Source organism: Dasypus novemcinctus, chromosome 11, assembly GCF_030445035.2.
Source record: "Dasypus novemcinctus isolate mDasNov1 chromosome 11, mDasNov1.1.hap2, whole genome shotgun sequence".
Taxonomy (NCBI): Eukaryota; Metazoa; Chordata; class Mammalia; order Cingulata; family Dasypodidae; genus Dasypus; species Dasypus novemcinctus.
In genome coordinates, this window is record NC_080683.1 from 4,239,808 (window position 1) to 4,261,894 (window position 22,087).

A 22,087-nucleotide genomic window follows, 5' to 3' on the forward strand; every position below is an offset into this window, starting at 1 on the left:
CCAAAACAACCCATACAACCACTTTTGATGATCATGATAGATTTTTTTTTTAAAGATTTATTTATTTTTATTTCTCTGAGATCTACTTACAGGAAGAGTAAATCCCAAGTCATAGGGCCAGCATGCCCGTGACTTTTAGTTGAGAGGCAGAAAAAAGGTTGAGGGATTAAAGCCTACCCATAATCTAATAAAAGGGAGTTCACGAAATACCCACCTTTAGATGGTTTCTTCTTACTAAATCAGGGAGTAAGAGACCCAAGAATATAACTACATCAAGATTTTTAGTACATCATGTTCCTAACAAGTTACCTGCATTTTTCATGTTTGCTGTCCCCTCTCTTTATTCCTTGTGCCAGGGACATGTGTGCTTGGCTTTGAGAATGCGAAGATGTAGGAGACCACAAGGATTGGGTGCGTAAGGCTGTCTCCCAGCTCAGATAAGCATGTTTCATTACAGATGCAGGAAAGCTGGGAAAATCAGGGAAGAAAGCAAGGAAAGCCTCCAGGTCCACATCTGACCTGAACCGAGGACTACAAATGAAAACCCTTGTTGCATTGTAATATAATGCTCCGTTCCACTCCTTTCTGCTTCTTTTTCTTGATTTTATATGAAACAGAAGATTTTCACTCCATGTTTATTTGCAAAAAAAATTATAAAGTAATGTGGGAGAAGTTGAGGACAGGTGCATGGGAAGCAGAAGGACTGAACTAATGGGGAACTGAAAAGGACAACAAGGCACTGCATCTGCATCGACACTGGGGACCCCCAGGCCAGGGGCAGGGCTCGGGACTCTGCAGGGAGGGGGTTCCTGGGGGTCACTGGACCAGGAGCACGCTGGACCCTGAGGAGCCTCTTCATGGAAGAGGAAGAGCCGAGCAGGAGCCCTTCTGAGCTGGAAGAGCTGGGCAGAGGTGCTTCCACTTCACTCTGGGCCTCAGCTCAGGAGACCTGGAGACGAGAGGAGGGGCTCGTTCAGCCCTGACTCCACAGGCGCTTCTGTTCCCTGTCCCAGGACCACCCGCTATGGCAGTGCAGTAAGAGGAGAACACGGCTTAGGGCTCCCCGAGCCAACACTGCTCTAGAGCGCAGGCCTCGGGAGAGGGAGAAGAGGCTTTGGTCAGCACTGACTGATCAGACAGCAGGTTCTAAAGTCTTTCCATCATTTCTGATCGTGTCTTGTCCCTTCTACCACCAGTTCTAGGAGAACAAAATCTGCCTCTGAAAGAGGATTAAATGGCATTACCTGTCGGCTGAAGCCCAGACTGTCCTGGGAAAGAGAAGGGAAGATGTATGTTTACAAGACACAGAGGCAAACCTATTCCCAGACCCCAAGTCCTCAGCCCAGCCTCTCAGGAAAGATTTCTCAACCCCACAACCACATCATATGAGCTCAGGGCAGAGGAGAGCAGAGGCTGGAGGCTGTGCCCATGAGCTGCTGCACAGTCTAGTGCGATTCCATTAGCAGTCTTGGCTCCAGGACCTCGGCTCAATATCTCAACATATGTTAATCTTCCTCTTATCTCCCACAGGCAAAATCCCTTTTACTGCAACATAAGGAAATCTGAGGTGGACTGGGTGAAGAAAACCTCTATTCAGAGCCACCAATGTAGAGAACAAACCTGAGCAAAGCCGTACTTCTCCCCCGAGCCTAGGGGCGTGCCAGCCCCCTGCAGCTCCTCACCTTTCTGGCGCCTGCAGTGGATGGACAGCCCCACCCCGAGGAAGAGCAGGCCCAGGACAAAGCCCCCGACGCCGCTCAGCAGCTTGCTCTGCGCAGACGCAGCCTGCGCCCCTGCAGAAGAAGCCAGGGTCAGTGGTTTTATTTTATCCCCAAGCCAACTCTTCCAGCTGAGGCCCTAGATGCAGAGCTTTGAAAGGGGAGAAGCCTGCCCTGGAGGAACCAGGATAATTGGTCACTTCTGGAAAAAAGGTTAAAAACCACACTGAAGTTTGGACACTGAACTCATTTAAGTGTCACAGCCATGACAGGTGTGCCCTCAGCATCTGATGCTGGAGGAACCTGGGGTTGGTGGGGTCAGCAGTCTGTCTGGGCTGGCACAGCTGGTAAGAGCAGGTGGGGACTGACTCTGCTCGTCAGAAAAGCCCCTCCACTGCAGGGCACGCTCCTCTTCTCAATGAGCCACTCGGAGCGACAGGACCAGAAGGACGCGCCCAGACCCAGGGCAGGGGCTGGTGCCCGGGCAGGTGGGGTGGCCGTGCCCTGAGGAACAGGCACAGGACAACCTCTTTTCCACCTGCCAGGCCCAGCTGCCTCCAGGAGTGGAGGTGTGCGTGAAACTAGCACAGGGAGGGGGGGAGTGAAAGTCTGGGTGGGAAGAGGGAGCCTGACACTCAGGTGAGGCACAGTCCCCTCTGGGGGTGAGGGGTTGGGGGCAGCGGCTGCTCACTCCACTCCACGGTGAGGGGGCTCTCCCGGCTGGGGTGCTCCACGTGGCAGGTGTACACGTCTCCGCTCTGAGGAACTGCTTCCAGCATCACCAGGATCTGGAAGGTCCAGTCTCCGTTCCGGATCAGGCCTGTGGAGACCACCCCCGCCTCCTCCTCCTGGCCGTTGCGGAGCCACCTGACCTCAATGCTGCCAGGATAGAAGCCGCTCACGGCGCAGACCAGGAGGCTGTGGTGCTGCAGGGGCTGGGGCTTCGCAGGATACACAGTCACCAGGGGCTCAGCTAGGAGGGAAAAGGTAAAACACATGAGTGAGGAAGACACGCCGCTCTCCTGGGCTGCTGCCCTCTGCCTCTCCACGCCCCGTCTGACTCGTGGGCAGGCGCCTCCACGCTGGTCCTGCAGTGAGACAGGAGTGGGTGTCGGGGCCTTCAGTTTAATCCTCACAGCTGGACCCATGAGGGTTATGGGGTGTTGAAATAACTTCTGGGCTTTTTCATATATTAAAATAGTTATTCATTGTTGAATTTTAGTATTTACAAATATTTGTAAGATGCATAGAGTATTAATTCAAGCCTGATTTCTGGAACTATGCTCTCCCAACTCTGCCTCTTAACTGGCTGATCCAGGGAGAGGTGTTTAACTTCCTCTGTGCTCAGCTTTCTCCTCAGTAAGGGGGTAACAGCAGTAAGGGGTGTCTGGATGACTTAGATGAAGATTAATGCACCTAAGATATGTAAAACAGTGACTGGTGCTCCGGATTCAATATGTGTTAACTATTTGTTTTCCTTGTTAATTGACAGAAAATGTGATTTAAAAGCACTGATAGATCAGACAACAGCAATAGGTTAGACATGGAGATAGAGCCTAAATCCTGGGAGTGCGATCTCGAAACGCAGAACCTCCAAATGTCACAGAAATGGCCTATGCCCATGAATCAGGCAGAGGCAGAGGCGACTCCATCCCTGTGAGCCAAGTCGTAGGACAGCAGGGGTCCTGCAGGAGAGGGAAAGGAGCAAGGGAGGCGTTCCTCAAAACAAATAATTTTTTCACTCATCACATCAACCCTACTCCTCTGTAAAATAAGCATGTCTACTGCTGGATTTGTCGCTCTTTTTAGATTGACATGTGAGGTCAGCACAGGGTGTGGGACACATTGATATGTGTGTTTAAGGCCTGGGAAATTTTCCTGACTTTAGAAGATCCTCAGTAAATACAATTATTTGAAAGAAAAAAAGAGAAAGTTGGAGAAAACATTTTATTATCAGAAAATGGTAGACTTGGTGGCGGACTAGGCCCAGTGGTTAGGGCGTCCGTCTTCCACATGGGAGGTCTGTGGTTCAAACCCCAGGCCTCCTTGACCCGTGTGCAGCTGGCCCATGCGCAGTGCTGATGCACGCAAGGAGTGCCCTGCCACACAGCGGTGTGCCCCGTGTAGGGGAGCCTCACACGCAAGTAGTGCGCCCCATAAGGAGAGCCTCCCAGTGCGAAAGAAAGTGCAGCCTGCCCAGGAATGGCACCGCACACACAGAGCTGACACAACAAGATGACGCAACAAAAAGAAACACAGATTCCCATGCCCCTGACAAGAACAGAAGCGGACAAAGAAGACGCAGCAAATAGACACAGAGAACAAACAACCAGGGTGGGGGGGGGGGAAGGGGAGAGAAATAAATAATAAATAAATCTTAAAAAAAAAAAAAGAAACAAGCACAAAGAGTAAAAAAAAAAAAAGAAGAAAATGGTAGACTTAAGATTCTTGGTAGATCAGTGCTAACCATTTTGCAGTATATTTTCATTAATAAAAACTTGAAAATTTTTTTTTCTTAATTTCTGCCCCCACCCCCCAGTTGTCTGCTCTCTGTGTCCATTTGCTGCATGTTCTTCTGTGTCCGCTTGTATTCTTGTCAGCAGCACTGGGAATCTGTGTCTCTTTTTCTTGTGTCATCTTGCTGTGTCAGCTCTCCATGTGTGCAGTGTCACTCCTGGGCAGGCTGCGCTTTTCTCGCACAGGGTGGCTCTCCTTATGGGGCACACTCCTTTCACGTGGGGCTCCCCTACACGGAGGACACCCTTGCATGGCAGGGCACGCATTGCACACATCAGCACTGTGTGTGGGCCAGCTCACCACACGGGTCAGGAGGCCCTGGGTTTGAACCCTGGACCTCCCATGTGGTAGGCGGACGCTCTACCCATTGAGCCAAGTCCACTTCCCAAAACTTGAAATTCTTATCATGAGGAGAGCACAAAAGAAAAAAATACACTTTGCACTGAAAACAAAAGGCAGAATTAAAATACAGACCACAAATTGCAGAAAACACTGAGTCACATATCAGCAAATTGTTAATTATCTTACTGAGTAGAGAACTCATAAAATCACTGAAAAAACCCCTAGGACCCCAGAGAAAATAGACATCAAATAATTCTTAGGGTAGTCATTATGATTGGCTAATGAATATGTGACAATGTTCAAGAACCTCAGAAAGCAAAGGAATATAAGTAAGACAAATATATATTTTCGACATAAGTTCTAGCAGAGATGAATGTGTGGTAAGTTGTGTTAAAACTATAGAAGAGAATGACTACTTAAATGCTATGAGCCTTACTATAAACATAGTAACATTATTATAAGAACAGAGGTATATAAGGACGTTAAGAAAAAATCTGTAATTCAAACGCTAGTGTCACAAAGGTATCAAAACGTATTCAGTACAAAAACAACCACCAAAATTTCTGATTTAGACCTAAAAGCAAACTCGGAAGTGCCCCCACCCTCATGCCCCCAAATCAGCCAGACCCTCTTGTCCTCAGTGAACCGTCCTGGAAACACCTGACAGCAGCTCGTGGTCTCAGGGCTGAGCGCAGGTGAGGACAGGTGAGGACAGGCTCGGCAGCCCCTCCCTCCTGCCCTCCTCCCCTCCCCCCCCACTAGCCTCCCCCCAGCCCCCCACCTCGCCCCTGCAGAGGCCACAGGAACCCAGGCCGCCCCCAGGCCGCTGCCCGCCCCCAGCGCACCCCACATACACTCACTTACACACACACACAGTGACACTCACACTGACACACACACAGGTGACGTGCACGCCGACCACCCCCACCCCCTTGGAGCCCCGTGACTGGGTGACCCCCCAACCCCGTCCTGCCCCCAGGCCCGGGCGCTCACCTCGCCGCTGCACCGTGAAGCTCTCGACAACCCCGTAGTTGTGTCTGCAGTATCTGTCCACCTGCGCCCGCTTCTGCTCCACGAGGTCCTTCCGGCTGTTCCACAGCTCGGCGTCCGGCCGCCCCAGCTCCATCACCGCCACGTACTCCCCCACGTCGCTGTCGAAGCGCGCGAACTCCTCCCGGTTGTGGATGTATCTCTCCAAGAACCGCACCCGCTCCGTCCCGTTGAAGAAGCGACACTCAGACTTCACCTGCTCTGTGAAGTGGGCTGAGGGACAGGAGCAGCCAGTCACAGGGCGGCCTCCGGGAAGAGACTGACGGCCACACCCACCAATCAGGGGCGCCAGGCGGAGCCTCAGGACGCTCTGATTGGCTGCCCCGAAGCCCCTCCCCCAGGCAGGGATGCCCCGCCCCGCGGGGAGGCCTGCAGCCTGTGGGGTCCGCTCCCGGCTGGCTGCTGGGCTGGATCCTCAGGAGGGCTGGGGGCGGGGCTGTCCCCACCGCGGCCTGGCCCCTCCTGGAAGCTCCACCCAGTGGACCCTGCTCTCTCCCTACCCTTTCCTCTAAATCAGGGGTTCTTAACACAGGGTCGTGACTTGAATTTAAATTCAAACAACGTTATTCCCATGGGGACGTTTCGGAGCACTGTGTGATGTATTTCTTAAATAATACACAGTGCAGTGTGGACTGGGTGGGTTCCTGATTTTCACCTGCCTCGAGTGGGGTCCGTGGGAACAAAAGGTTAAGAGCCCTGCACGGGCCTCCCCCTTTCCTTTTGTGAACACTTTGCTGCTGACCTTGTGCCTGGACTTTTCTGCCCACTGGGAACCAGACCAGCTGGAAACAGACATCTCCCCTCTGCTGCGTTTAACTCAGTCAAAGCGATAGACAAGAAACACGCAAGAATTTATACAGGAGCAGAAATGTCCAAAAAGAGTGGATTTCCATAACAGTAAGAGGATGATCTAGATCGTGTCAGAATAGCAGAGAAGAACTCTGAAGAGCGACATTTAAGATGTGACAGGAAAGACCTTAGAAGGGTGGAGTGCGAGTGAATACACCTGGAATAAAAGGGGGACCTATTTCATGTGCAAAGGCGTGAAAGGATTGAATTTCTTGAAGAAACCAGAAAAAAACATTTCCCTGAAAAACAGACAATGAGGGGAAGGAGGGTAAAGATTAGACTGGAGACATGGAGTCACGTACTTCAGAACTTTGTAGAAAATGTTAGGTTTTAGATTCATCCTAAATGTAATGAGAAACCACTGAAGAGTTTTAAGCAGATGAAAATCAATACAGGCCACAATTTCTTATCTACATTTCTAAATTCACAAAAATCAGCTTTCTTGCAAAGTTAGGTGCTAAAACTCATTCAGCAAATCTGAACTGATGAAGTAAGGGGTCAGATGTATCTACAGCCATACCTTACAAGTTATATGTGCTTCTGTAGCTTAAAGATAGAAACATGGATGGAATGTTAATCTGCATGTGTATGTACATACATATAGACACATATACATATACATATTTTAATGCTTTGTCTTTAAGTTAAATTAAGCCAAAAAAGAGTTAAGAAAACAAAATGTGGTTAAAAGTGAGAACAAATAGAAGCATCTGATATGATCAATTTTAGAGAATGTAGAACTACCACCAAAGTTTAAAGCATTTTACTGAAAAACACTTGTGGCCGTCATGCTATTAATGACTTAACAATGTAAAGGAAGTCAGGAGGCAGATGTGGCTTAAGCAATTGGGCTCCCGTCTACCATATAGGAGGTCCAGGGTTCGATGCCCAGGGCCTCCTGGTGAAAGGCAAGCTGGCCTGTGTGGCGAGCTGGTCCACACAGAGTGCTGCCCCATGCAGGGGTGCTACACCGTGCCAGAGTGCTGCCCCACCAGGAATGCTGCCCCACGCAGGAGTGCTGGCCTACATGGAGAGGTGTTGCAGCAAGATGACGCAACAAAGAGAGACGCAGAGGAGAGACTATTAGAGACGTAGCAGACAGAGCTGAGGCGGCGCAAGAGAATAATTGCCTCTCTCTCACGCTGGAAGGTTCCAGGGTTGGCTCCCAGAGCCACCTAATGAGAATATAAGCAGACACAGAAGAACACACAGTGAATGAACACAGAAAGCAGACAATGGGAGACAAGAGGAAGAAATTTTTTAAAAATCTTTTTTAAAAAATGGCAAGTGATTTCAAGGTAACTGAAATAGTGATGACTAAGAACTCATGAAATAGTGAAACACATTAGAGAAGACAAAAGAGAAGATCTTGGACTGGATTGATTGAATGGATTAAAAAACAGAGTGGTAAATTTATTCTACTATCTATTCTTTTTGGTACTGAAGCAAGCTAAAATAAAGCTTGAAGAAATGAACGGGAAGATGAGTGTGTATATAATGTGAGTACCTAGAATTTTTGGAAGCTTCACTGTATAAATGGGGGTTCTCAAACTTAGCACTGATACCAGTACCTGTTCCGAAGATGTGACTACCAAACACTGTTCCAGGCATGGCAGATGTCCCCTGGAAGAGCAAAATGTCCCTAGCTGAGAACCACTGTGATAAACCATCTGAAAAATCTGTTATTCTGTCACTTCTATTAATTATGAAGTAGCAGAAAATTACATTGAGTGTTTTTCCAATATTTTACCTAATGACCACTTTGTCCCTGAACATATATTTTTTTAATCCCATGGCTTGCTTCTGTCTGCTCTCTGTGTCCATTCCCTGCATGCTTTTCTGTGCTTTTGCTTGTCTCCCTTCTAGTTGCATCACCTGGCTGAGTCGGCTCTCCAAGGCGCTTGTGGATGGCGGCCTCGGTGGCGCTTGAGGCGCTTGTGGGTCAGGTGGCCCTCTGCAGCGCTTGCGGTTCACGAGGCCAGCGGCTCTCCAGTGTCCAGCCGAGCCAGCCCGGGCCGCGAACCCAGGGCCTCCCGTATGGTAGGCGGGAGCCCAACTGACTGAGCCACAGCCGCTTCCCCTGAACATAGTTATTTTTGCTGGAAGAACTGCTCTGTATTGAGACCAGATCTCTTAAAAAGTATTCATAAGGTCTAAGGAGAGAGTATCACAAACTACTGATGTGCTTCAGTTTCACAGAAACACAGTGGGCAGAGATGGAAAAGCCCAAACCCAGGTTATCTAAAAAGCATATATTATCTATTATTTTCCAAATAATAAAAAAAAACAAAGATTTTTTTATTACTGGTTTAATAATCAGTTTTCATCAATGGCTTAAGTTCATTAAAGGCAAGCTATGTGGTGAGAAAACTGTAAAATTTTATTGTATCTTCAACTGTTCCTCACACCCTATTCCTGAAAGTCCTGCTAAAAGTAAACCGTTTGGCTTTTAATAGCCTCCACTGTGACAGCTGTGCTGAAGCCTTGTCACAATGGAATATTTTGTTGATGAAGGGCAGGAATACACAGTTTAAACCTCTGTGCTTGCTGCGATTCTCAGAGGCCTGGGAATCCAAGAAGCCAGTTGCTAGTGCTTATCCAGATGCTAATAATTAATCGATCAGCATTAACAATTGTTGGGCATAAACTTTGGGCTATGCTGATGCTTGGAAATCAACAAGCAGATTAAATTTTCACTATTAAGTAGCTATTGAGAAGAAAATTTATCAAACCTCATTAGTTTATCAGATAAAATTCTAAGTAGGTCAGAGGAAGCTGACAACAACTGCTGTGACAATGAGGCTCCTGAAGGGATGGGAACGTGGCAGTGGGGACTCTGAGTGCACAGGACGAAAGTTCCCAAGGATGACATGATGAGAATAGGGGATCGGTTACCTGGTGTATTAGTTAGCCAAAGGTGCAAAATACCAGAAACCTACTGGCCATTATTAAGGGTATTTATCTGGGGTAGGAGCTTACAGATACCAGGCCATAAGTTACTTCCCTCACCAAAGACTGTTTTCACGTGTTGGAACAAGATGACTGCCGACGTCTGCTAGGGTACAGTCTTCCTGGGCTCCTGTCTTCCCAGGGCTTGCTTCTTCCTGGGCTCAGGGTTCCTCTCTTCCTGGGGCTGGCTTCTCTTTCCTCTGTGAGCTTACTTCCCAGGACTCCAGCTTAAGGCTTCAGCATCAAACTCCAACATCAAAAAACCTCAACTCTCCTTTGCCTTTTATTTGTGAGTCCCCACCCACCAAGGGGTGGGGACTCAATGCCCTAATGACATGGCCCAATCAAAGCCCTAATCATAACTTAATCACAGGTACAGACCAGATTACAAACATAAGCCAATATCTATTTTTGGAATTCATAACCATATCAAACTGCTACACCTAGTGACCTTGACCAAAGTATGTTCACCATGTAGCAGTTTCAGAGAGACACTGCTGAGAGACAATGGTCATGGCACTGAGAGGGGTCTTAAAATGGAAATCCAGGGAGAGTTCTATTGCATCCTCTGTGAACCTCATTCCCTGAAATCATGAAATGATCACCCCAACTTGATGACAATAAGGACCCTAATGTACCTATTCTTTGAGACCATCAAGTCATCAGATATAATATGTGTGGATGTTCATTAGCTTACTATAAGGCTTCATGTGAGCTGCATGTACATTCAGGGTATTACTCAATATTTTCATTCAGAAAAAATGTACTTGCATTTTCATTATGTTTATTCCACTATTTCATTTATCATTTTCTTAATAAAAAATTATCTAGAACACTGTTTATTGTCTTTATTCCATAAGTGTGAATATTCGTTCATGGGTTTGGGTATAGAAATACAGATGTGTTTGAATATTGGTTACTTCCCTTTTTCTAACTGAAGTTGTTTAGTTAATAATTGGAAAATGCACTACTACATTCCTAAAGTAAAATAGCGAATTTACCAAATTCATCTGGCCATAGAGTTTCAGACATGGAATTGTGGATCTGCATATGTTTTTAGGCATTACTTACAACAGTGCTGATAGTGAATTGGATAAAAAGGCAAGTGTGGATGGGAAGAGAAGAATTTGCTGGAATAATCTATGAATGAGATGAGAGTAGCTTGGACAGGGCAGGGACCTGCACCAAGAAGGGGATGGGCAACGAGAGCTGCTTTGGGTCTGTTGGCAACTCGCACATATTGAGTGGAACTGGGGCAAGCACTGTTCCTAAAATCTACACAAATGATCTCTTTCAACCCTCAAAACAACTCTGTAAAGTAGATATGGTTTTCCTCATTTTACAGTTGAAGCAACTAAAGCACAGAGGAGTTCATGATTTGCCCAAAGTCACTCATTTCATAGTAAATTGAGCAAGGATTTAACTTGGGAACTCTAGCTTTGGCATCCTTCAGTGCACCACTACATTATACTAATACTTCATGTGATTAATTATATGTTCTGTGTTTGCACCACGGTTCCCATGCATATTTTCTTAGAAAAGGATACCAAAGACCTCAAAATTCCTAAATCCAAGACTCTTCTGTCATCCTTTCAGATATCTCAGCAGCTTTTAATAATTCTGACTACTCCCACTTCTAATCTCCCCCCATCTTTTTAAAATACTTAGACTTTGCTATATTATTTCCCTACTCTTCCTTTATTGCCTTATTTTCTCCCAAAGTGTAAAGTAGTATACCATAATGTAGCATACGTGTTTCATGGAGAAGCTCTGCTAATTTCACTCTACACAATTATTTCTGTATTTTCTATTCTTTTATTCTCTTTACTCTTAAGTTTATGCTATATACACACACACACACACGCGCATATATTCAGTTGCACAAAGTATAAAACTGTAATCATAGAATTGATTTTTTTGCCTTTCCCCCCAGTTAAGAAGTTATATTAATTTATCCCTTACATAATATTCCTTCTTGATTTCTCTGTCACTTATCCACTACTTATCTATAACAGCAAACTACAGCCACAGCCATTTCCTTCCTGTTTAGTAGCCCTGATAACTCATTTTCTAACTTTTAGTCTCCTACTCCCTATGTTACCAGTAAGCATCAAATTACCAGCCTTGGGCAGGTGCAGAAGTCTCCTTTCTGTAGTCAATTCCCTCAGAATAGGTGAGACTGAGAACTAGGTGACATTCTCATCTAGAGAGCTTTAAATATGACCAGAATCCAGCCTCTGAGTAATGACCATCTCAAAGCTCTCTTTGCCCTGTGAAATGGTGTCAGGTAAGTGTGTGCTCTGCAGCAGAGGGGATCCACCTCACTATTCACACATTCTCTAAGGAATGTCTTTACAGATGAGAATGTTAAAGAATAAAAACGCATGAACTTGCTGCTCACTTTAGCTTGTATAAGCCACTCCTGTGGGTAGCTCCCTGTCTACACTTGTGTTCTGTCTATATGGGCCACAAGCCCAATTTAGGGTCAACACATTTAGAATATAAATATAGACTGCCCAGGTAAAGTTGGATTTCAGATAAATTATATGTTGTTTATGTGTAATGCAAATTCAACTGAGCTCCTGTCTTTATTCAGCAGCCCTGGCCCAAGTTTATAATAATATATCAGTTACAGAGGAATAAGCTTTATACTCCTTTGTGTTTCTCAAAATTGACTGTGATCAGTTTTGTATGAACTGTATGGAAACTGTCAAACAATAAATTCAAAAGCAAATTACAACTTCTCCTATATATTCTAACTAGTAGGCCTAGTATCTTTTCCCCACCCTAAAAAATATACTGTTACATGTGAATATCAGAAAAATTACCAATAATTCAGACCTGCTTAGCCATGTGCCCTGAGAGTGGCTAAGAGCCCAGGCTCTGGAACCAGAATACCTGGGTTTGAATATGAGTTCTTCTGCTAAGGTTCACTTTTTAGCCTATGAGTCTTTTTTTCTTATTCTCCAAATGAATTTAATAACATTAGTCATTAAAGGGTTATTATATATATAAAAATAAATAATACTGATCACATAAGTAATTACTCTATTACCATTTTAATTTTTATAACCCTCTGAATGCACCCTCATAAGATCTTTCTAAGCCTTAAATTCCGAAAGCCTATAATATCTTTATATGATTTATATGATTTCAGCAATTGTCTGCCATCATTTTTATCAGTAATTATTATTTTGAGCTCTCTGTCCTACCCTGACATATTTTCTTCAGAGCACTTATTTAATGCTGAAACTTTCTCCTTTGTTAAATGTTTATTTTTTTATTGTCTTTCTCCCCTGCCATTAGGTAAGGTCCATGAGATTAGGGGTCTTTTCTATCTTACGCACATTGAATTATTTAAAACTTATGTCAGAGTCCAGTACATAGTATTTGCTAAGAAAATTTTTGGTCTAAATGAATAAACCAGAGTTCTGAAACCTAATCATTGTGGCTGTTTAATTTCCTTGCCTGCTCAAAAAGATACCATGTAATGGGTTTGATTACACAATGGGAAAGCATTGGCTCACAGTTCTGAGGCTAAGATAGAAGTGCAAATCAAGTCCAGTGTCTAGGACTATGGCTTTTGGGGGCTGGCTGCCAGCTCTCCTTGGTCTTAGTGTGTTATGTGGCAAAGCACATGGCGACATTTCCTGGACTCTCCCTTCTCTTCTTGGGTCCACTGATGATCAGCTCTGGCTGCTCCCTCTGTGCATGAATCTCAGTCTCTTGTGAAGGACTAAGGTAAAGGGACTAAGACCCATCCTGATAGAGCTGGGGCACACCTTACCCGAAGTGACCTCATCCCAAAGTCCTACTTACAATGGCCCACACCACAGGAATGTATTCAGTTTAGGAACATGTTTCTCTGGGTTATGTACAGTTCCAAACCACCACAGTGGGTATCTATCCTGAAAAAGTACTTGGAACTCAATTTCCAACACTCACATCCTGATGACATATTATGTCTCTTCCAACTCCTGTAAGAAATACAGACAAATCTTCCCTTCTCTTGTCCCTTACTTGGAAGAAGCATCCAGAAGTAAGGAAAAGTTGATTTTAAGAAATGCAGAATTCTGTTGTATTTTATCTTGTCTGGTAGATCTCTTATAGTACTGATATTCTGCAAGCTCTGAGAACTTTAAGTATGGTGATGACATAACCAAGGAAAGAAAAGGAGGAACTGGAAGTAAAGTAGCCAGACATGGCTAATTAAGGAAAACAGTGGCCATAGTGAATGACCCTATGAAATTTGGGACCAAGACACCAGATGGCCAATAGATTCCCTCCACTTGCTCATTGTTTCAGCCTTATGGGATGGGAACACTTTTCATATTTCCCCTGTGCCCCAGCTCAGGATGTATAGGCTGAACCATATTAATTTGCTGATGTTTGACTATTTTTTCACTTTCTTACCAAAAAAATTATGTAATTAATCTTGTACTAGTTGAATCCCTTCTTGTAGGTTTAGACCAAAGAATGAGAGAAGTAGAGAAGCTGATAGCATAGAAAGGTTCAGAATGGATTCCTAATGAACACTAGCCTGTGACAGAGCTGCAGAAGGTGCCTTAAGCCCTTTAAGATGCTCCATATTTATAGGGTCACTCCCAGCATGAAGCTGCTCGGCATCAGCAAAGAGACAGCACCAACCCAGATTCTGTGAGAAAACTTCCAGTCAGGGATACAAGCCTTGTAATCACTGGAATTCAGGGAGAAAGGGGAGGAGATAAGGGGGAGTCCTCTTGATCGCACCCCACATATTAGGGAGAGGCACCAATATCAAGACACCATTGAAGATACATCACAGGATCTTCCAGCAGAGGCCTTTCTATTGTCCTTTCATTCCCCATGAAAATATCAAACATTGTCTTTTTTTTAAGCACTGCTCAACATAATAATGGGAACAGCTGGATGGCAAATTATCTTACCACCATTATTTCTTAAGCCCATTCAAGATCCTGAGGGAATAGGATGCAGAGCTGGAGAAGTTTTTTGAGAAGCGTTGAGAAGTGAGAAGACAGGTCCCTTAAGGAATCTCCTTAAGCAGTAATAGTGGGAGGACAAGAATCCAAGCTCTTATAGTTATGAAAAGAATTTGGGTTCCACACAATAAAGAATAATTGTCCCTAAAGAAAATGTGGCAATTTTTTGAAGGACATGACTTCTCGTGGCCTACAACAGTGACAAAGTCAGCTTTTTCCCTTCATTTCCCACCGCGTAAGAGCTCCTCACCCAAGGTGTGCACTTACCTTCGGTCTCCTTGGCCAAAGCCAGGGGCGGGCTCAGCACCATCATTGTCAAGGTCAGAGCTGCCATCCAGGGGCCATCCACCATGCTGGACACCAGGAGCCCACAGGCCGTGAGACAACCAGGCGAGCTTCACTCAGTGAGACAAATGACTCTCCTCCCCCCACATCCCAAAATATAGGAAACAAGGAACTCCTTTCTTTGACCCTGGATTGGGTAACCTCAGTGTTGGAGAGCCAATCAGCACAAGAGAGGAATAGCATCATCAGTTACTGGTCAGAGATTCAGTGAGAAGGTCCTCTTTTGAAACTTAGAATTTCCTTCTTATTAAAAGGATTGTTTTAATTTAGTGCTTTAAAAGTTTGATCCAACTGTACCTGAAACATTTTGATCGGGTCCTTATTGTGCTGCTTGGTGATGTGGACACACTGTGAACACAAGTCTGAGCCCTTCAGGACCCTCATCTTTCTCATGGTTGAAGACAGAGCTGTTTGGGTAATTGTATGTGTCAGTGCGTTTAGTAGCAAAGGGGGTGGAAAAAGATCACTGCAAGTCAGGAGCCTTTTAATCTCTTTTTTATGCCACTGTAACACAGGGTACAATTTGGGAAATGACTTAACCTCTTGCAGGCAACGTCAAGGCATTGCAACCTTTTAGGTTAGCACTGGAAAGTGCTCTGGTTCTGGGGACAGTAGGGGCCTCTGCAAGAAGCAGCATCCCCCGGATGCTTTCAATTGGAGAGTACAGCAGTACTTCCTTAGAAGTAAGAATTTCTCTGGTAAACTAAAGGAAATTGGAAGTTAGTAATAATTTAACCTGAGTGAAAACATTTATCATGTTAGTCTCCTGGTGCCTTTACTGAATTTAGTGACATCTCCAGAATACACTCAGATAAGATACTTAGATGGGAAGTGGATGTGGCTTAAGTGATAGAGCTTCCACCTACCATATGGGAGCAACCAGGTTCACTCCCTGAGGCCTCCTGGTGAAAAAGAAGAAGAGAAAGCATGTGCACAGCAAGCCAGTGCCCGCACGAGTGCCCGTGTGGTGAGCCAGTGCCCACGCAAGTGAGTCATGCAGCAAGATGATGACACATCAAAAGAGACAAGGGGAGAGTCAAGGTGAAGCATGGCTGAAACCAGGAACTGAGGTGGCACAGTTGACAGGGCACCTCTCTCCCCATCAGAGGTCCAGGATTGAATCCTAGAGGAGAGAAAATGAGAAGACAACACAGAGAGGAAAAACAGCAGGACAGGATGAGGGGGAGGGAGGAAAATAAATAAATAAATAAATAAATAAATAAATAAATAAATAAATAAATAAATCTATCTTTTTTTTTTTTTAAAGGCTTAGAAAATGTAGTCTATGTGGATGGTAGGGCCTGAAAGGCACCTTTGTGTGGCACTTAATTTTATGTGATAAGACAGACGTCAGCTCCTACACTCTGGTTTATTGGACTCACCTCACTCAGCTAAGATGGAGTTGAAGAATGTCAACCACCACACCATGGAGCCAAGAGTGCCTACAACTGAAAGCAGGAGGATTGCATCCAGCATCCATGTGGAATCTAAGCTCCCTCTTGATACAGATGTGGAGTGGACACAACCATTCTGAGGTCCACAGGATGGAGGAATAGAGTATGGATTAGAGTGGACTTACTGATAATCTGTTCATGAACTATTGTGATTAGTAATCAAAGAAAATGTGGCATTGGTGTGGGGAAAGTGGCCATGGTAGCTGCTGGGGGTAGGGAATGGGAGGAAGAGATGAGATGTGGAGGCGTTTTCAGGACTTGGAGTTGTCCTGGTTGGTGCTGCAGGGACAGTTACCGGACATTGTATGTTCTCCCATGGCCCACTGAGTGGAACGTGGAAGAGTGTGGGCTATGATGTGGACCATTGACCATGAGGTGCAGCGATGCTCAGAGATGTATTCACCAAATGCAATGAATGTCTCATGATGATGGAGGAGGTTGTCGTTATGGGGACCTCATATTTTTTTTAATGTAATATTAAAAAAATAAATAAAGACAAAAAAATTTTATGTGATAAGGACAACTGTCTAAATCAAAGTGTGCAAGGGGCAGAGAGACTGATAAAGGACCCAAAGTCAGCCTTTGGCACAGCAACTCTGCTTACAACAATATTTTATGTGGAAAAGTGTTAAATCCTTTTTTCCTGGTTCCCATTATGATTTTCTCACTTTATTGGGGGTCGTTATATTCCCCCTTATTGATGCCCTTCTCATGCTTTTTCCTAAGAAAGACATAAGAAGACTTAGCTAGTGAATATGTTAAAGAATGGTCAAGAACTAGCATAATGTGGAAAACTGAATTACGTTCCATTCCACCATATAAATTTAAACATATAACACTACTTTCAGAAAATTTTTAAGCATTCTTTTATTGTAAATGCAATATCTCAGATTCAGGTGCACTTTGAAGGACAACTACTACACTAATTTGGTAATTTGGCACTGATTCACACTACACCACAGTCTGACAAGCAGTTATTCTCTGAGTGCTGTAGTACATTCAGTGACTTCCTATAATAAAAATGACAAAACGTGCTGAGCTATTTTTGAGCAATTTGCTTTGTACCCAGAGTTGTATTAAAGGCTTTTAATGCAACCCAATGAGATAAGTATCCTTTACATCCCACTGATGGAGAGAACAATATGATAGCTATTAAACAACTTTAGATACAAATATAGTAAACAGTGCACTCCAGATTAAACCAAATTATATGTGATTCAACAGTCCACCAGTTCAGCCATTACATCATTACCTCACATTCAATTTCTAAATAGTGTCCCTGATATTAAAAATAATTTATCACATTAATTCATGAATTTCAACTGTCAGTAAGACCACTCCCTTTAATGAATGACAGTACTTTAGATCCTTTAGGGAGATGCTCTGTAGCAATTCTAATTCATTAAAAAAAAAAAACTCCTCTCATCAGCATTGTTATTTTCTCATGGAAGGGGCAACATCTGCATTTATTTATATAACGGCATTCATATTGATGCTGCACAAAATGGGCTCGCAGCCCAGTGCAGACAAAAATCAATTCTGTGACACCAGGGTTTCAAAGAGAGAAAGAGGTTTATTACACTGGTAATAGGAACTAAGTAAGCTCAACTCTGACTCCCTGAGTCTAAAGAGCTCCAGGCTTTTACAGGATTTAAACAAAGCGGGTAGAGATAGTGACATCGGTAGATACTGTTTGATTTTAACTGGAGCCCAAGAAGCTGCTCTGGAAGATGGACCAAAGCCAGCAGAAGTATTGGGTCACAGGTTACAGGCTACTAAGAACTGACAAAGTCCACTAGGGGCAGTTCATGCAGTTACAGCAGACTCGTAAATAGTTCACTCAACATAAGATAGCAAGTAAGGAAACTAAGTTAAACAAATGGGCTGTAAGACCTGACAAAAGCCAGGTGGGGCAAATATAGTTATAGTTAAAGCAATGTTGGGAAATACAAGATAACAAGAAAAGGAATGAAAGCAAACAAAACAACATCGACAATCAAAACCTTGTGGGGGGTGGCTATGATTTACAAGGTAACAGAGACTTTTCCCAAGGGAAGAGGGCTACCTGGTGACAACAGTACTTACATGGTTACAATATAACCCACACAAGGCTCCTTATTAAAGATTAATAGTGACCCCAATGTTACTAAGTTCAATGATTGTTCTTAACCATTGTTTCAGATTACTGAACATAATGTAGTGCAATACATCAAGTGTACTTGACTACCTGTTGGAGAAAAAGGGGGAAGGTGCTCACTGGGACACAGAGACTGATTGCAGGCAGAAAGTTTATTAGGAAGAATGGAGGGGGGTCCAAAGAACGGACTTCAGCCCACTTCTGGAAAGGGGGGATTTGAATTTATAGAGCACCTACCTAGGTGGGGAAATGATAGTCAGTGGGAGGGGGTCGAGGGTCTGAGAGAGGGGCAGGGGCCAACAGGAAGCCCTAAAAGTGAAAATTTTCCCTTGTATGGTTAGAGGGTAGGGGCTTAGGAAGTTATATTTTCTTGGAATGCTGGAAGAGCAGGTGATGCTTTGATCTGCAGGGAGTGAAGGTCTCTATCTCCCTTTGCTCCAAGGAAATGTGGTTTCCTTATTCGACCTTTGGGAAAGTGTGTGCTTTCAGACATGTAGGCTTTGGCAGGTGAGGGGTGGGATTGACTTTCCTCAATGCATGTTAGCGGGAACTGAATCACAGCTTGTTAATTATTGCAAACCTAGTGGGAGGGAACCTCTAATACTATCTAAGACTAAAATAAAAATAGTGTCTCACTTACTTTGGAAAAATATTTTCATTAATGTGGAAAATACAAAATTTCTTGCGCAGGTTGGGTAGTAGTCCCCATTATTCCTGGACTTGAGAAGACTCTTTTTCCCTAGACCCCATGGCAAGTCAGGACTGTTGGCAGTGGCATAAATCCAAGAGGATATCACCTTTCCTTTTGAGGCAGGATAGAATAGGGACCTGAGGAGGAAGGGGACAGAAAGCCTAATAAACCTGGTAAGAAAAACTGAGGCAGTGGCCTGCTGGCCAGCATTAACCTGCTGAGTCACACAGGCAAGTTAAGAAGGGGCAGCTCACAGCACACACCCTGCAGCTCACAGCACACGACCTGCAGCTCACAGCACATACCCTGCAGCTCACAGCACACACCCTGCAGCTCACAGCACACACCAAAAGCTGCATTATCAGAAAGCAGCCAGCAAAGAGAGCAGGGCAAAAGGGTCATTACCACCACCTGCACACCTAGTTTTCAGGTTGCCTCAGGCCTTGTGGGCAGTGACCAGAGGTCAGTTACTACTAGTCCACACACCCTGCAGAAGTCAGGGAAAGCAGCCAGAAGCCAATCATCACTGGACAGCATCCCCCCTCACCCCTAGGTCTTCCACACCCCTGGGTCCTGTACCCCTAAGCTCTTGCTTATCAGTGCAGACCCTGGAGTCCTGTACACATAAAACAGGGGACCCCAGAGTAGAACTCCCTGGAGAATGCCTGCCCCCATGTCTGAGGGTGTACTTCTGTTTTCTTGCTTTACCCCCCAATAAATTCTTTATTTAATTAATGTGTGGCTCATCTTGAATTCTTTCTTGCTACAAAGCCAAGAACCTAGACACCAACTCCAACAATAATTTGACAAACGGAAAATCAGAATTTACTCAGAAACTAATGGTAATGTGTGTTGATCTGGGAAAGCCAAGTCAAAGCTCATTGTAGTGTTATAGAATTAAAGGGGATGGCAAAGAAACATATTTCTATTCCAAGAACATGCTGAAATGCAGTTAAAGAGAATTCTATCAAAACTTGTTTGCATAAATTTGAATGATTTGCAAATCATTCAATTTTATTTTTCAAAAGACCCAAGTTCTGTATAAACTGATGTTCTGGCCATTGTGACCCAAGGCGTATAAATTTATAACTACCAAAATGTGCTGCTTAACATGTAATATTCCAATAGTTTTCTTCAATAGTAATTCTAAAAAAGGATCGTTCAGGTAAAATTTTGTAGCAACAGTCACTGAATCATCAGCCCTGGTGGTGATCTCTAGGCTGAACTTCTCTGAAAGAGGGAGGAGAAACAAATCTGCTTGTTAGGAAAATCACAGACGCCTGCTAAGCGGCCGCCCCCAGCTCTCACCTACCCCACCTCCTGCTTGGGAAGTCACCAACACTTGCTCAGTGGCCTCCTCCACCTTCCACTCCCCCCACCTCCGTTTCTATCGTGTGCTGTTCCTCGACCTGGGGAGACGTTAAGTCCAGAGAAAAGGCCCGGCCAGTCCTTACACACAAACAAGCGGCTGCAGGCGCTGATCAGAACAGGACTCTCAGGGCAGGCGAGGCCAAGCGGGCCGTGCAGAGCTGCCTCCTACAGACCCCGGCCAGGAGCAGTTCTGTCCACATGGAAAGAGGGCTGTGACGTCTTCCCCTGCTCTTTTAGACTCTTTGTGCTGTGTAAGTGGCAGAGAGGTTATTTGCCCTTTCTGGGCTCTTTATTCTGTGCAAGCAGTAAAGGGATCATTTGCTGAAAGTGTCAGTTTTGTCCTGAAGTATGTTCTTAGAATGCACAATTGTAGCAACTCGCTCCCCAGGTGCTCAACCCTGCTGAGTGTGAGAGCTGCCACATAAGGGCTTATTTCCTGAGGGGAAGACAGTCACGTTAGTTTCTGGAAGAAAGTGGTTGTCAGTACAGAAGGACTACAGTCTCCAAACTTTGCTACATCAGGCTGTATGTTTTTATTTATTGGAAATAATCACAACAGTTGGGAACAAACAAGTGAAATTAGAAGCACAAACTTTATGTTGAAAAACAGGCAGGTTGAAGTTTGTAGCTTTAGAGAACATCTTGAGTCTTATCACTTGTCACAGAATGGGGCTTTCTTACAGTGAGCCTGCGCGTCTACAGCACGTCTGGGAAAGTGGCCATATAGGGCATAGAAAGTCTGTGACTTGTCCAAGCAGCCTCAAAAAATTATCAGGAATTTTCTGAGCACTGCCTCCACCGAACTTTAGAACTTAGAGTGAGAAGCAGGTCACTAGCACCTGTATCAAATAAAACTATAAAAATAACAAGGAATTTCTCCTTACCGTGGAAAGCACGTATGTTCAGTGGGAGACCGGGCCATTGAGCAGCCCTGCTACCGTCGCAGGCTTGAAAGGGCCCTTCCCTGAGCGGCCTCCGTGGAGTCTTCCACTAGTCAGGTCACTGGACACTGCCTGTCTCTCAGTTGATGGGGCTTCTTCAACTTTGGAATATCGTTTTTAACTTACTTTATCAATGCCTTATAACAACTTAATACAGCACTTTTTAATAGAACCAGAACGTCTGTTATTGGTTAGTCACAGAAAGAACGACTAGAATTCTCACAGTGTTCTCATTAATAAAGGCTGTTTCGTGAGCTTTGGTGACCCAGACTACCTCCCTGAAAAAGTTTCCAGACCTGATGAAGCACAAATTCACATATTTCAAGAAGCTTACAGTAACACAAGCGGAGTAGACAAAAGGAAAGCACAGCAGTATCCGAGTGAAACCAGAGACTGCTGAAGACAAAGTGAATGTCCTAAAAGTAGCTCGAGTGGGGAAAGGCAGCTGCTTTAGGAGAATAAAGGTTAGGCTAATTGCTGACTTTTCAGTAGTAAAAATGGCAGGCAGAAATAGTGTACTGATGTTTTCAGTGGGCTGAATGAAAATAATGCCCATCTAGAATTCTATACCCAGTCAATATACGTTTCAAGAATGGAGCTGTGAAAGGAAAATATCAAGATAATTTTCCACCAACAGAAATTTATTTGTTTATTTATTTATGGTACCGGGGCTGGGGATTGAACCCAGGACCTCGTGTGTGGGAAGCCAGCACTCAACCACTGACCCACATTGGCTCCCCTGAG

The 22,087-nt window shown here is 44.6% G+C and overlaps 1 protein-coding gene across 2 annotated transcripts; it reads right to left on the reverse strand.

Annotated features, from left to right (window-relative positions):
• Positions 1–619: 619 nt before the first annotated feature.
• Positions 620–14,831, reverse strand: LOC101436345 (DLA class II histocompatibility antigen, DR-1 beta chain-like). Of its 2 annotated transcripts, XM_004465517.4 has the most exons (6): positions 14,672–14,831; positions 5,571–5,840; positions 2,410–2,691; positions 1,683–1,793; positions 1,245–1,268; positions 620–949 (listed from the first exon to the last, which is right to left on the reverse strand). In XM_004465517.4, exons 1-6 carry the CDS (start codon positions 14,754–14,756, stop codon positions 936–938), a joined length of 786 nt encoding a protein of 261 aa, XP_004465574.1. In that variant the 5' UTR covers positions 14,757–14,831; the 3' UTR covers positions 620–935. The 2 variants fall into 2 exon arrangements, with proteins under 2 accessions (XP_004465574.1, XP_004465575.1); XM_004465518.4 differs by lacking the exon at positions 1,245–1,268.
• Positions 14,832–22,087: the final 7,256 nt, after the last annotated feature.